The 16,569-nt window shown below is 39.0% G+C and overlaps 1 protein-coding gene across 1 annotated transcript in view; it reads right to left on the reverse strand.

The window, feature by feature from the left end:
- Positions 1-16,569, reverse strand: part of LOC103257447 (DENN domain-containing protein 1A) — a gene marked incomplete at its 3' end in the record, with an annotated part of 387,709 nt that overhangs the window by 64,141 nt on the left and 306,999 nt on the right. The window contains exon 11 of the mRNA XM_008055157.1: positions 12,380-12,481. Within this exon, the coding sequence (XP_008053348.1) occupies positions 12,380-12,481 (102 nt within the window). The remainder of the gene's footprint in view (positions 1-12,379; positions 12,482-16,569) is intronic.

Consider the following 16,569-nt stretch of genomic DNA (forward strand, 5'->3'; position numbering starts at 1 on the left):
GGTCAGAGGGAGATTAAACTCTTTTTTCTGGAGATGACAGTATTTACAGATATCTTAAGGAATTCTTCTAGAAGGCAGATTTGTCTCTCTGACCCACCAACTCTTTTTGATTGGTGATTTCCTTGTACTTTTCACCTAGCAGACTCTTTAAAGTAAAATTCCTGTAGAAAGCATATAATTGGGTCTTGCTTTTTTACATAATTTAATAACCTCTTTAAGTTGGAGTGTTTAGATCATATATGTTTAATGTAATAATCAACTTAGCAGAATAAATATATTCAAGCAGGCTAACATATATGTAACTGGAGTGTATTTGCTAACTCTTCTGTTTGTTCTACTTGTATTCGGTCTCATTATTCTTTCTCCCCCTAAAAATGTTTTAGACCTTCAATATTGGCTCATTAGCTATAATATATATCTGTTTTATTTTTCCCCCTTAGTGGCTTCTCTAAGGTTGATAACATATCTCTTTAACTTAGTATAGTCTACCTTCAAATAATATTATACTAGTTTATGTATGCAGGTAACACAAGAACCTTTAAATAGCGTACTTCTATTCTCTAACCCTGTCCTGTCCTTTGTGCTACTGTTGTCATACATTTTACTCCTATGTAATAACACATAATACATTAGTATTCTTTCACTTTAAATATGCAATTATCCTTCACAGAAATTAAAATGAGAAAATAAGTCTCCCTCTTACATTTACCCATGTATTTACTATTTCTGGATCTCTTTACTCCCTTATTGTCCAAGTTTCCCTATGGTATCATTTTTCTTCCACCTGCAGAACTTCCTTTAACATTTCTTGTAGTGCAGGACTGCTGACAATAATTTCTCTCACTTTTTATTTGTCTGGAAAAGTCTCAGTTACCTTCATTTCTGAAGTGTATCTTCACTGGCTATAGAATTCTAGGTTGACAAAAATCATCTTTCCTTACTTTGAAAGTGTCATGATATATTGTCTTCTGGCTTACAAAGTTTCAGGCAAGAAAACTTCTATAATCACTTTTTTCTCATATCTTTTTTCTCTAGCTAATTTTAAGCTTTTTTCTTTTATCACTGATTTTGAGCAATTATCACAATGTACCTTTGTGTGGTTTGTTGGGTCCATTATGCTTGAGGTTCATTGAGCTTCTTGGCACTCTCAGTTTATTATTTTTATCAAACATTTAAAAAAAATTGGCTACAATCCTTTAAAATATTGTTCCTCTCTTTCCCTACCTTCCTAACTTAATGTTAGCCTGCTTGACATTGTGCTATGGGTCACTGAATTCTGTTACTTTTTTTGTTTTTCCAGTCTTTTTCCTTTCTTTGTTTCATATTGGATAGCTTTTAATTGCTATGTTTTCAAGTCTTACCCTGTGGTGTCTCATCTCTTAATCTTATAAGTGATTTTTTTTTTAATTCCAGGTATTATATTTGTTGCCTCTAGATGTTCTCTTTCATTCTTTCTTTCTTTGAGTCAGGATCTCAGTCTGTCACCCAGGCTGCAGTGCAGTGGCACAATCATGGTTCACAGCAGCCTCAACCATCTGGGCTTAAGCGATCCTTCTACTTGAGCCTCTCGAGTAGCTGGGACTATAGGCATGCACCACTATGCCAGGCAAATTTCTTGATTTTTTTTGTAGAGGAAAGGTCTCACTATGTTGTTTAGGCTGGTCTCAAACTCCTGGCAATCCTCCCACAACAGCCTCCCATATGCTGGGATTACAGGTATGAGCTACTCTGCCCAGCCTTTCATTCTTTTAATATTTTCCACTTCTCCCCCTCATTTAGATCAGGTCTTTCTTTAAATCCATGAACACAGTTATAATCTTTGTAATATCTGCTTTAAGGTCTTCATCTACTAATTCTATTATATCTATCATTTCTGAGTCTGTTTCTATTGACTAATTTTCCTCTTGTTGAGGGTAACATTTTCCTGATTTTCAACATGCTTTGCATTTTTAAAAAAGTATGCTAGATACTGTGAATGCTATATTGTTGATTGCTATATTTTCTAGTCTTCTTTAAAAGAGGGTTGTAGTTTATTCTGGCAAGAGGTTAGAGTTATTGCACATCAGATTGATCTTTTCAAGGCTTTAAAAAAAAGAAATACTATAATGCTGTGCTAACTTTGCAAGTTTCTAAATTAACCTTATTTTTAAAATAGATTTGTTTAAAATTTTTTATTAGAAAAGTTTAACATACACATATAAAAATGCACGTCACTGGTATTTAGCCTGATTAATTCTTCCTCATGCAACTGACACTCAGACAAAAAACCAGTACAGTATTAGCACCCCTAAAACCCTCTCTTGTGCCCCTCAAAGCTTAGTTTTAAGCTATGTTAGGATAGGGTTAAAATAACCTTTATTCTAGAGTTAATTTAGACCTACTATCAAGTCATGGCCTTCTGGTGTTCTAGTGAATGTCCTGAGTGATCAGTAAGATCTCTGACTCTGGCTCGTTAGAACTTGAATGATTCCTAGACCTGAGAATTGTTCATTTTATGGTTCTCTGTCAGGATTTTCACCTATACACGGGCAGATTTGATCTTTAGCAGGTTAGTCAATTCAGATTTCTGGAGTTCTTTTGCTGAATTGCTCCCCCCTGTCTGGTACTCTCACCCACAAATTTAAAACATTTCTCCTTCAAACTGTTCTTTAACCTTTCAACTCACCAAGAGTGCTGCGCTTTGCTGGGAATTTCCCTTCTAGCACCACTGTCCAGAAAATGCCTCAAGGCAGAAAGCCAGTAGGATGGTACTCCTCATCTTACTTGTTTCACTCAGGAATCACAGTTCTGTACTGCCTGTTGTCCAATATGTGAAAACAGTTGTTTTCATATTTGTTTAGTTTTGTTAATGTTAAGAAGATTAATCCATTTCCAATTATTCTATCATGGTTAGAGACAGAACCAAAGATTCTTTTAATAAAAGTTTCCACCATGGAGGCCATGTTTTGCAAGATTTTATCTACTAAAATAGCCCAATCTATAAGTGACTTCCATTCTTCCATCTATTCAGTGGCTGCTAGATCCTCAAAAACCAAAGATGAATACAACTTTATTACTGCCTTAAAATAACTCACAAGTAAAAGGGAAAGCCAGAAATAGGTAATAAATCAGTACAATTATACAAGCAATGCAAGGTGCTATAGGGACATAGAGAAAGATATATATAAGCAAATCTACTTGAAGAGGTCAGGGAAGGTGTTTTTTACAGCATAATGTTTAGGGTAACTCCTTAAGAATGAGGTTAACTTGTAAGGTAGGACATTTAGACAAAATAAACCATGTATGCAAAGTATGAAGTAGAACAATATGTAAACTTGGGACAAATTTAACAGTTCCAAATACCTGAAGCAGGGAGGGAAAAGTACTAAAGCTATGTAAAAACAAAAACAGGAGAATCATACCATGAAGGGGGCCATGAATGCCATGCTACTCATCATTTGCATCCATAATTCATCATCATCAACTATTGCACTCATAGGATATATGTTTTAAATATATCCTATACATTACATTCAATTCTTACAATCTTATGAGAAAACGAAGGCTCATATAGTTTAAGTAATTTTGCCTAAGACCACACAACCCACAAGTGAGAAAGCCAGGATTTAAACACAGGTCTGTCTGATTCCAAAGCCAACAAAGGGAACTTGCCTTGAATCTCCAGGCAGTGGAAAGTTATGGAAGGATTTCCTGTCTTTAAAAGTTTTTTAAAAAGAGCTTGGATTAGGAGGGATGGAGAAGAGGATGTAGATTTGCAAAATCTTTAAGTAGCAAAATCTGTCAGATGTAGTAAATAAGTAGCTTTGGCAAAAGGTTAACTAGACATGCTGATACACTATTACCAGCTCCTATGCCAAATGCAGAGGACACAAAGATGGACAGGATGTGATTTCTCCTCTTGAGAGTTCATGCAGCATTATGTAATTAAAGCTAAGAATTCCATTGAAATACAATAAGTACCTTATGGACCACATTCCCTCCCCATTACTATCTTCAGAATCCTTAATGAATCTAGAGCCCTAAGCTGGAAACCCCTGCTGAAGAACATTCTCAACTCTGCTGCAAACCAGCTTGCAGATAGGCGGTCCCATTTGTGCAAGCTAAGACTGCCAGGATATGGCGGTTATTAACTGTCCTCCAACCTTGCCTGTAATTATCAACAACAATTTTATTAGAAACAAATGCAGGTATCATTTCTTGAATACTGACAATACACAACCCCTGTGCCAAGCATTTGATAAACATTACCAAAATATCTGCCACAATAATCCTAACAGCGGGCCTGACACTCCTCTTTTAATGTGGAAAACTGAGGCTCACTGAGAGAAAAATAACTTGTCCAAGTTATTTTGCTTCCCTGAGGCAACCTCATTTGTCATTTAAAAGGCATCTTGGAATTTGCCATCTTCAAGAGGGCTCCATTATCCTCCCCTAAATTTTCTTACTCTCTCTCATGGGCCCTTCTGTGCCCGATTTCTATTTCCCTGTGGTTCCTATTTGCTATACTGTAATATATATGTAATTGACACATCTTCTTCCCTTACTGGCATATACTCTTTGAAGACCTGCTTCCTCTTTGCTGCTCAGTGCCAGCACCAGGGTCAGAGCAGTACAGAAGGGACTAGTCAGTCCACTCCATGATTTCTGAGCTGCCAATCACTCATCCCATGTTGGCCCAGGGCCCTTGGCCATTTCTTGCACCTGATACACCGCGGACTCACTTCTTACATTCACTAGGCGGTTGCCAGGTCCACACCTAAGATTCTCATGACTTAAAGAGGCACTTGTCCACTGAAAGAAAACAGAGATGGAAGTCTCATATTCCATGAGCCAAAAGAACTCAAGTTACAGCCAGCTGGCCCTAAGACACTTATCATGTACCCTGTCCTGACACGATTTCCAGCAACTCTCACACCTATATGTAACTTTAATTTTTCCTAAGTTCTGTCATCACTTGCTGCCTCAGAAGGAGGCAGCATATACAGAGTAGAGGCAGCACAGGTTTTGGTGTTGTCCAGACTTGAGTTCCAATCTCAGCTCTGCCTCTAACCAGCTGTAGGATCTGTGGCAAGACATGTGCTCTCTAAGGATCTTTACTCCCTGCAAAAAGGAAAGAACACCTACTCCATAGGGTTATAATGCTAGCTGAATGAGATCCTGAATGTAGAAGGCAACTAGAGGGGCAGCAGAGCCAGGTGGTTCTGTGAATCCACTGGGTGAGATTCATACATTGGCTCCACCTCTCTGTGTCTCTGTGGATAAAGTAGGAGTAAGGAAAACACCTTCCTGAGTGACGTGAAGAGTAAATGAGAGGTCAGTGGCAAGCGGTCAGCATAGTGCCTATAGCAGTAAGTCAATGAATGGGAGCCACTGTTAAATTACATAAAAAATGGAACATCATTATAGATCAAAATCTCATGGTGAGTTAAGAGTATAGAAGTTTGAAATTCTGTTGTAATTCATTCATCAACAAACAGCAGTCATTAAGATGGCCAAAAAGAGGCAGCTGGAGTGTGCTTCTCTTATGAAATAAACCAAGGTAGAGCATTTTCTTAACACCTAAGGAGGAATGGGACCAGCAGCATGCCCCAGAACTCACCAAAGAAGCAATAATAACTACATAGCACAAAGAAGAGAGAAATCAATAGATCTGGGTTGGACTAGACAGACTCTTGCCTAGATTATGGTCTAGATCACAAGCAGCCTCCAGGTGCAGTGAGGAAGCATTACCCCAGTGGCCAGGGACTCCCACTCAATCTCCACTTGGGTAACCAACAGTACATACAGGTGGGGAGCTTGAGTTCCTTTCTTCATGTATCCCTTTGAAGACTCAAAACAATCTGGGTAATCCTCACAGTCCCACCCACTGCCTAGGTTGGCTGGGCACTTTCTTGGACCAACACATGCCAAGCAGAAAGCCTACAGCCACCATTGCAGCTGGCTCTCTCCTGTAAGTACCACCTCCTGGCTAGAGGTTAACAAATCAGATATAAGGCCGGGCTCGGTGGCTCAGCCTGTAATCCCATGCTTTGGGAGGCCGAGGTAAGTGAATTGCCTGAGCCCGCGGGTTCAAGACCCGCCTGGGCAACTTGGTGAGACCTCATCTCTACAATAAATAAAAAAAAATCAGCCGGGCATGGTAGCGCGTGCCTGTAATTCCAGCTACTCGGAAGGCTGAGGCGGAAGGATCGCCGGAGCCCAGCAGGTTGAGGCTGCGGTGGCCGGAAGCGGCCACTGCACTCCAGTCTGGGTGATTGAGTGAGACTCCAACTCAAAAAAAAAAAAAAATCAGATATAATACCTCAACTTTGGAGAATATCTGATCCAAGACTCTAGCTAACACCACTATCCAAGCCACCTTGGCCACTCAGGATGCCTGGAACCTGTGCAGGTACCCAGCACAGGACTGCCACAGCTGGCAATTGAGAAACTCACCACACCAAGGCTATATATAACCAAGGCAACCCAATAGTGCCTATGTCAGCACCATGCCAACCTCAAAGAAGAAGAAATAGTCTACCCAAATGAGAAGGAACCAGAAATATAATTTTGAGAATATAGGACAAAGTTTTTCAACACTCCAAAAGACCATACTAGCTCTTCAACAATGGACCCGAACCAAAATGAAATCTTAGAATTCCAGAGACTGATTATAAAATTGCTCGTTGAGATTCAGGAGAAAGTTGAAAACAAACATAAAGAAATTTATAAAACTATTCAGGACATGAATGAAAATTATCCAAAGACATAGATACCTTAAAAAACAATTCAGGAAATGAAAGGATCATTGAGGAAGGTATAAAATGCAGTGGAAATTTTTAACAGAACAAGTAGAAGAAAGGATCTCACACTTAAAGATAAGGCTTTTGAATTAACCCAATCAGACAATAGCAAAGAAAAAATTATCAAGAGAATGGAACAAAGTCTCCAAGAAATATGGGATTATGTAAAGTGTTCAAATCTAAGAATCATAGCTACTCCTGAGGAAGAAGAAAAAACAATAGGTTTGGAAAATCTATCTGAGGAAATAATGGAGAAAAATCTATTTGAGAGACTAATGGAGAAAAACTTCCCTGGACTTGCCAGAGATTTAAACATTCAGATCCAATGAACCCAAAAAACCTCCAGAGTTTCATTGCAAAAAGGTCATCCCCAAGGCATATAATCATCTGGTTATGCAAAATAAATGTGAAGAAAAGAATTTTAAGAGCACTGAGACAAAAGCATCAAATAACTTACAAAGGTAAACCTATCATATTAGCAGCAGACTTCTCAGAAGAAACCCTACAGGCCAGAAGGGATTGGAGTCCCATCTTCAATCTCCTTAAACAGAATAACAGTCAGCCAAGGGTTTTGCGTCCATAAAACTAAGTTTCATAAATGAAGAAGAAATGAAGTCTTTCTCAGACAAGCAAACACTAAGAGAAGTTGTGTTCTCTCCAAAAGAATTCTAAATACTTAAACAAAAGATTAAAATATACTGGCAGAAAAACCTAGAAATCATAAAGCTCACAGGGCTTATGGAATGATAACACAATACAGAAAACAAGTAAATAAGTAAAGTAACAAGATAATAACCAGAATGATGAACAGAATAGTACCTTACATATTATTACTAACCTGGAATATAATTGGACTCAATGCCTTACTAAAAAGATACAGATTGGCAGAATGGAAAAAAAAACCCAAAAAAGCAAAAAAACTGAAAAACACAATCCAAATATCTGCTGCCTTCAAGAGACCTGCTTAACACCCAAAGACTCCTATTGACTCAAGGTAAAGGAATGAGAAAAAATATTCCATGAAAATGGAAACCTAAAACCAGCAGGAGTAGTCATTCTCATATCAGGTACAACAGACTTTAAATTAACAACAGTTTAAAAAAAAAAGACAAAGATAGTTATTATATAATGATAAAGGGATCAATTCAACAAGACATTAACAATTTTAAATATATATTTACCTAACGCCAGAGCCCCCAGCTTTATAAAACAAATTCTACAAGACCTCAAAAAACAGATAGACAATAGCAACACAATAATAGTGGGAGATTTCAACACACAACTGATTGCAATAGACAGATCATCCAGGCAGAAAGTCAACAAAGAAACTGGAGCTAAACTGGACCTTAGAGCAAATGGAACTAACAGATTTTTATGGAACATTCTACCCCCAAAGCAACAGAATACACATTTTCCTCATCAGTACATGGAACAATCTCCAAGATAGACCATATGATAGGCCACAAATCAAGTCTCAACAAATTAAAAAAAAATTCAATATCCGGGATCTTCTGAGATCACAGTGTAATAAAACCAGAAATTAGCTCCAAGAAGAAATAGTGAAACCAAACAAAAACATGGAAGCTAAACAATCTGCTCCTGAATGATCTTTGGGTCAACAATGAAATCAAGATGGAAATTTTAAAATTCCTTAAAATGAAGGACAACAAAACAAGTTATCAAAACCTCTGAGACATAGTCAAAGCTGTGTTCAGAGGAAAATTTGTAGCACTTGAGGCCTACATTAATAAGACTGAAAGATAGTACACTGATGACGTAATGTCACACCTCAAGGAACTGAAAAACATAAACAAACCAGACCCAAAGCTAGGAGTAGAAAAGAAATAATGAGGATCAGAGCAGAACTAAATGAAACTCAAAACAAAACAAAACAAAACAAAGGACAAATGAAACAAAAAGTTGGTTCTTTGAAAAGATAAACAACATTGATAGACAACTAACTAGACTAATGAAGAAACAAAGAAGATTCAAGTTAGCTAAATCAGAAACAAAAATGGAGACATTACAACTGATATAACAGAAATGCAAAAGATCATCCAAGATTATTATTAACACCTCTACACAAACAAACTAGACAGTCTAGAGGAAATGGATAAATTCTTGGAAACTTATAACACCTCAACTTTGAAACAGGAAGAAATAGACACCCTGGAACAGATCAATACCAAGTAGCAATATTGAAACAGCAATTAAAAGTCTCCCAACAACAACAAAAAAAGTCCAGGACCTGATGGACTCACAGCCAAATTCCACCAGACTTTCAAAGAAGAACTGGTACCAATTTTACTAAAGTTATTCCATAATATTGAAGAGGAGGGGATTCTCCCTAATGTATTCTACAAAGCCAGTTTCACCCTAATACCAAACTCAGGAAGAGATACAACAAAAACATATATGTGAAAATTCTCAACAAAATATTAGCAAACTGTATTTAACAGCACATTAAAAAAAAAAAATCCACCATGATCAATTGGGCTTTATCCCAGGGATGCAACAATGGTTCAACATATGCAAGTCAATAAACGTGATATACCACATAAACAGAATTAAAAACAAAAATCATATGATCATTTCAATAATGCAGCAAAAGCATTTGATAAAATCCAGCATCCCTTCATGAAAAAACCCTCAGAAAAATAGGCACAGAGGGAACAGTCCTCAAAATAATAAAAGCCGCATATACTAAACACTCAGCCAATGTCATCTTGAACAGAGAAAAGTTGAATGCATTCCCCTTAGAACTGGAATAGGGTAAGGATACCCACTTTCACCATTCCTAAAGACTCCTCCAAAGATTCCTGGGCTTGATAAATGAATTCAGTGAGTTTTCAGGATACAAAATCAATACACACAAATCATTAGCACTACTATACATCAATAGTGACCAAGCTGAGAATAAAATCAAGAACTCAATTCCATTTACAATAGCAGTCAAAAAGCTAAAATACCTAGGTATATATTTAATCAAGAAAGTAAAAGATCTCTACAAGGAGAAGTACAAAACACTAATGAAAGAAACTGTACAAGACGAAACAAATGGAGAAACATCCTATACTCAAGATATGATGAAACAACATTGTTAAAATGACCATAACAACCAAAGTAATCTACAGATTTAACGCAATCCCTATTAAACTACCAATGACATTTTCACAGAATTAGAAAAAACAATCCTAAAATTCATATGGAATCCAAAAAGAGCCAGAATAGCCAAAGCAATCCTAAGCAAAAAGAACAAAGCTGGAGACATCACATTACCTGACTTCAAATTATACTACAAGGCTGTAGTAATCAAAACAGCATGGTATTGGTACAAGAGGAGACACATGGAACACAATGAGAATAAGAATCCAGAAAAAAAATACTTACAACCAACTGATCTTTGATAAAGCAAACAAAAACATACACTGGGAAAAAGACACACTATTTAACAAACGGTGCTGGGAAAACTGGATAGCTACATGCAAAAAAATGAAATTTGATTCCTATCTCTCACCATACACAAAAATTAACTCAAGATGGATTAAAGACTTAAATGTCAGACCTGAAACCATAAAAATTCTAGAAGAAAACCTAGCTAAAACGTTTCTGGACATTGGTCTAGAAAAAAATTTATGGCTAAATTCCCAAAAGCAAATGCAAATGAAACAAAAATAAATAAGTGGGACTTAATTAAGCTAAAAAGCTTTTGTACAGCAAAAGAGATAATCAGCAGAGAAAATAGGCAAACTACACAATGGGAGAAGATATTCACAAAATATACATCTGACAAAGGACTAAAATCCAGAATCTACAAATAACTCAAATCTGCAAGAAAAAAGTAATGACCCCATTAAAAAGTGGGGCAATGACATGAACAGATATCTCTCAAAAGAAGATATACAAATGGCCAATAAACATGAAACAATAGTCACAAATACGCAAATTAAAACCACATGAAATATCACCTTATACCAGTCAGAATGGCCATTATTAAAAAATAAAAAAGCAATAGATGCTGGCACAGATTATAAAAAAGGGAATTATATTATATAACTGTATTATAAAAAGGGAATAATTATATAATTGTATTATAAAAAGGGAATGCTTATGCACTGTTGGTGGGAGTGTAAATTGGTATAACCTCTACGGAAATCAGTATGGTGATTTCTCAAAGAACTAAAAGTAGATCTACCATTTGATCCAGCAATCCTACTACTAGGTATCTATCCAAAGGAACAGAGGCCATTATATAAAAAAGACACTTGGACTTGCATGTTCATCGCAGCACAATTTACAATTACAAAGATGTAGAATCAAGCTAAATGCTATCAACTGATCAATGGATAATGAAAATGTTGTATATATATACCATGGAATATTATTCAGGCACCAAAAAGAATGAACTATGTCTTTTGCAGCAACTTGGATGGAATTGGAGAACATCATCCTCAGTGAACTAACAAAGGAACAGAAAATCTATCACTACATGTTCTCACTTATAAGTGGGAGCTAAACCACGATCTGCCAAGGCATAGAAAATGATATAATGGATAGTGGCAACTCAGAATGGGGAGGGAGCAGGGGGTATAACGTGCACAGGTAGAAGTGGTCACTACACTTAAAGCCTACACTTTTTTGCCACTATACAATGCATCCATGTAACCAAAAACCAAAGCTATTGAAATAAAGAATAATAAAAACAAAAAGCAAATAGCAATCTCTTCGGAAGAGCTACCTGCACAATGTCACTGGGTCTCCCAACAGTGATGGTACACCAGTGACCACCAGGTAAAACACTCCCCCTAGCAGGACACAAACTCCAGCCCCATATTAGCACCTCATGGCCAGGAACATTGATTCTTTTCAATCTGCAAGTCAGAAGAACTTTGTAGATCTTGCAGGCAGAGCCATGGAGTCAAACCAGAACCATCAAAACCATAGTTGCTTGTGAAGCCCAATCCTCACTTGTATGAATGATGGGGAGACTGGGTCTACATCACACAGCCTACTAGGCAGCACCAAGAAGCAACACGAGACAGGTGTGTAGTCAGATGCTAGCATGGCAAATGTGGTACCAAGTTACTTTTTATTGACTAGAACCCACCTTGTCTACACCTGAGGTAACAGAGCGATTTGGAGGATATACAGCCATAATCAGAGCACTGACATCAGATACCCTGCTATGTGGGGAAGGCAGTTTGATGATTTTTAGGGAAAAAAAAGGAGGTTTGAAGTACTGCAAATTGCTCACACTGAAAACCCCATTATACACCTTCTGTGGGACTACTCAGGGGAAGCTGTCCTGGTCTCTGGAGATGGTAATATGCTGGGAAAAGATGAAAAGACCCGAGGTTCCCAAAGAAACAGGAGATATTTAGACACTGAGGTCACTTAGTCTTTCAGATGAAAGCTATAAGCCCAAAACAAGACTCAATAAATAAACCACTTTCTAACTTTCTACACTGAGATAAAGATTTCAGAGAGAACTGAGAAACAAACTGCAGTTCTGAGGCCACAGAAGTCCTTGGCTTGCTTTTCTCCTTTTCCGTCCCCAAAAGTCACACTCATTTCCTTTATATGAGCTCAGTACCCACCACGTCATTTGGGAGGCTCTGGAGATCATCAAAGGGGGTTTCCAGGGTGTTGGTGTCCACGTTCAGGATGACGACATCATCCAGAGCCATGCTTCTGACTTTCTGTAAGTAAAAACAATCAAGAAGAAAAAGTCATTGAAGGGTATCAGGGCACATATTTCTCCTGGCCTTCATGAGGTAAAGGGAAATAGGGAAGAAAAGTGACATTTGACAAAGGCCGACTCTGTGGCAGGCCCAGTGCTAGGCGGTTCTCATTTGTTAGCTCATTAACTCTCACAAAAACTCTATGAGCCTGTATGGTTATGCCCAAGTCCCAGAAGTGAAAAGCGTTTCATAGAGGCTTATAGTAACATGTCCCAGGTCACACAGCTAGAAAGTAAGAACAATCTTTACATCCTATCATCACTTTTTCGCTGCATATTTAACAGAAACTGAGGTCTAAAGCTCTGGTTCCAGGAACTCTGATACACAGCTAGACTATGACAACCACATTCAATCATCCCCTTGATTTACCAAAGGCTTCTTGCCTGCCCCTTTTTGGATCTTATCATTCTTGGGTATGGAATATGGTATATGGCCTACTGTTAACACTTCCCTTAAGCACTAAGTAGGAAGGTCACACTTCCAATTTGGTTCCATTTTTCCAGCTAGTAATGGCTCAGAAGCCCTGGCCATAAGTCATTATTCTGGCACAATAATAGAAAGGACGAGGGAGCTTCATGTCTGCTGGGTTTTCATGGTTGGTAACAGAAGAGATGAAGGGATAATATGGAGAATAAATGACACCTCCCCCAAATCTGGCAGCAACTATCCATAGTCTGAAGTGCATAGCCTGAGTTTTTAATTTTTAATTACACAATTTATCTACTGCTAGAATCCATCTTCATTTTTCTCCTGCCTACCCTCCATCCCAATCCCATTCAATCCTACCCTATGACACTGCATATTAATTCCTTTTGAGTCATAAACTTTAGAACGGTTGTCTTTTATTTTACCCTCATTACACAGAAAGACCCTGTAATTTGTTGTCCAAACCAGGTCACCTGTGAATGTGAAAGAGGGTGCATTATACCAGGGCAACTGGCATAATGGGACACATGGTCACCCTGTATGTAAGGGATCTATTCATTATTAGTCACCCTCTGAGCACACTGCATATGACTATGCAGGTATGCACCCCTCAAGGATGTCCTATCAGCCAAGCTAGAACTTAAATTTGCCAACCTATATGCCTGCCAAGTGACATCAGTTGGGGAAGGGAGGCAGGTGCCTTTTCCTAATTCACCCCAGAGCACTGTATATAGGCCTGTGAAGGAGCAAAACAGCTGATGGTGGCTCAAGCCCAAGTTTCCCAATGCCTTGGAAATAGATAACAATTAGCATATACCAAAAGCTAATTCATTCTTTCTCTGTACTTTACTTTGTCTCATTTAATTCTTATCAAACCCTGTGAAGTGAATGTTATTACCCTCATTGTATATAACTTGAGGAAGATGAGGTTCAAAGAGGTAAAATAAGAAGCAGAAGTAACACAGGACTGGCTGTCTTCATAGGCCATGTTCACGCTCACGTGTCCTCAGACACCCTCAGGAGAGACTGACCTCCCACAGCCCTTATCACTCTGAGCTCCAGCACTCTTCTGCTTGCCTACCTTCCCCTGCTGGGGCTGGACTCCTTTAGGGGTTCACTGTTTGGCTATCCCCTGCAAAATAACCAGCACCTGACCAAATCACTGGCACCTGGTAAGTGTTCACTAATACTGGTTGATGTTTGCTCTCTCAAACCCCAGCCTCTAGAGCAAAACTTGGTACCTGAGTAAACATTTCAAGATTCTTCCCAGCAGGAGGGTAGAGCCATGCTGGTCAGAAGAATAGAAAAAACACCGCCAGGCAGCAGAATCCTAAACTTCCATTTCACACGTCTGGAGCCTCCAACTCCTTCTGCTATTGATTGACTTCTCCAGGCACCAGGGCTAGTTCATGACCCTATCCATCAGTTTGTAAACATTTGCTCAGTGCCTACTGTAGACTGAGAGCCACAGAGGAGAGATAAGAGTGTCAACTTAGGGGTTCATTCTCCCCTCCAAGTCCCAACACACATGTTAACCGCTGCTTTCAGCCAAGGGTGAAGTTGGATGATAACACAAATAATGAGTATTTTGCATCACTTTTGTTTTACAAAGCACAACCTCTATTTTACAGAGGAGAACATGAAGACTCCTTAGCTGTTTCACTCTGCAACCCAACAGGTTAAGTGCCTTTTTTCACTGATGTCACACATCAGAGCTCACAAAGTACTGCCACACAGATGTTGTCATTTCCAGCAGTGGAGCTGGAGGTGAGATATCATTATCCCCATTCCAAAGATGAGAAACTGAGGCTCTGAGAACTGAAGAAGCTTGTCCAAGGTTATATGTCTACTACGTGGCTTCCTCATCTGTAAGACTGAAATGCTAATTGTGACCACCCCCCTTACCTCCATCCCCCTGGGCTGTCATGAGGATTGGAGGTAACATATACACAGTGCCTGGCAACACAGTAGGATATAATAAATAGTAGCTATTATTATTATTTTTATAATACACACAACAACCACAGTCAGTCTAAAAAGCTGTAGTGGCAATGGCCTCCAGGCAAAAATCCTTTTTGGTAACTGCTTAGACTCCCACTTCAAAGGCTGAGGCAGTCACAGGAAACAGAATCAGAGAAGGGGCAGTTCACAATTCAGCTGAGGACTCCAGACCTTAACGACTTAGATTAGGGCTGCCGCACAGGCACCCTAGAAACACCTATTTTGCCTTATCTGACTTCTAAACAGCCCCAAACAGAAGGGAGCAGGAGGCAGTGGCCTTTGGAGAGAAGCCTCTGGGGCTGAAAGGCCCAATGAGTGGGATGTTGATTTCTGGACCAGAATCGGGCCTTGTTTGCGTTCTTAGTGGGCCCCAGCAGCACAGACCAGCCCTTGTGGGCTCTCCACTGCTGGGCTGGAATAGGCTTTTGATTTCTTCCCACTCCTGGCTGGAGGACTTGCCGGTTAAGCTGTATGGAGTGTTTACTTTTTCGACAATGGCAGCAGGCTGAAGAATAGGAAAAATGCTGGCCCCTTCTTCTGATTTAGCAGGCCAGGGTCCCCTTAGTAACCAAATGCCCCAAGCACCAGGCTCCAGACAGGAGCTGGGTCGGCACAGTTTCCTCTTAAAGGACAATGCAGCCCTCCTGGTGGCAAGGCCTCTTCCAAAGGGCCTGGCATGGACTCAAGGGCTTTCCTGAAGCTCAGTGTTCCCAAGAAGAGGATCAGAGGCCAGATCAGCTGGATGGTGCCCTATCCCTGAAAGGATCAAGGAAAAAAGAGAAATGAAGAGAGGCAAGGCAGACTCAAACAGGGAGTGGGGTGGGAAGTGCTGGTGGAGAAGGGGGCTGCACTGCTGCTGCTGCCAGCTCCTTTCATCTCAACTGTGCCTGAGGGAGATACTCACAGTTCCACATAAGAACGAAGAAGTGGAGGCTCAGAGAGGTCAAACAAACTTCCCAAAGTCATGGAGCTAGTGGGTTGTAGAGCCAACTTTTAAATAGTCTGACTCCATAGTTCACCTTTTTCTGAAGAGATTCCAAATCCAATGGCCCAGACTTCAGAATGAGAATCTGTTCGGGCCATACAGTAACACTAACACTCTCAGAACCTGCTTTTCTCCTACACAAACAATATTTTTCTTTTGTATCATAAAAATTATATAAGTCTACCATAAAGAAATGAGTAAGACAGGAAAATTGAAAGAAGAAAATTACAGTTACCCCAATCCCCCTACTATTTGGAGACAAAGTTTTGGTATATTTCCTCCTATACTCTCCCCTCTTTACTTATTAAAGTTGAAATAATTCTCAATTCTTCTTTCTGTTTTTCTCACCGATTACAATATAAGCAATGCTCCACTTCATTAAAAGCTTTGTAAAGACCGTCACTAATCACTACAGAGTGTTCTACTACACGGAAACAAACTCAACAAAGTCCCTTTTGTTGGATATTATTTTCTGTTTTAAAGAAATTATTATATATTATATTGTCATGAAATCTGTAGGCATAAAGCTTTGTGCTTTAGGATGGATTCCTAGAAGTGGAATTTAGTTTCCACTTCTTAAAAAGTGTCCCTCTCAAATTCGACTTTGAGAGAGATATCTTTACTTCCAATTATT

This window comes from Carlito syrichta, unplaced genomic scaffold, assembly GCF_000164805.1.
Source record: "Carlito syrichta isolate Samal-C Ts95f unplaced genomic scaffold, Tarsius_syrichta-2.0.1 Scaffold301745, whole genome shotgun sequence".
Lineage (NCBI taxonomy): Eukaryota > Metazoa > Chordata > Mammalia > Primates > Tarsiidae > Carlito > Carlito syrichta.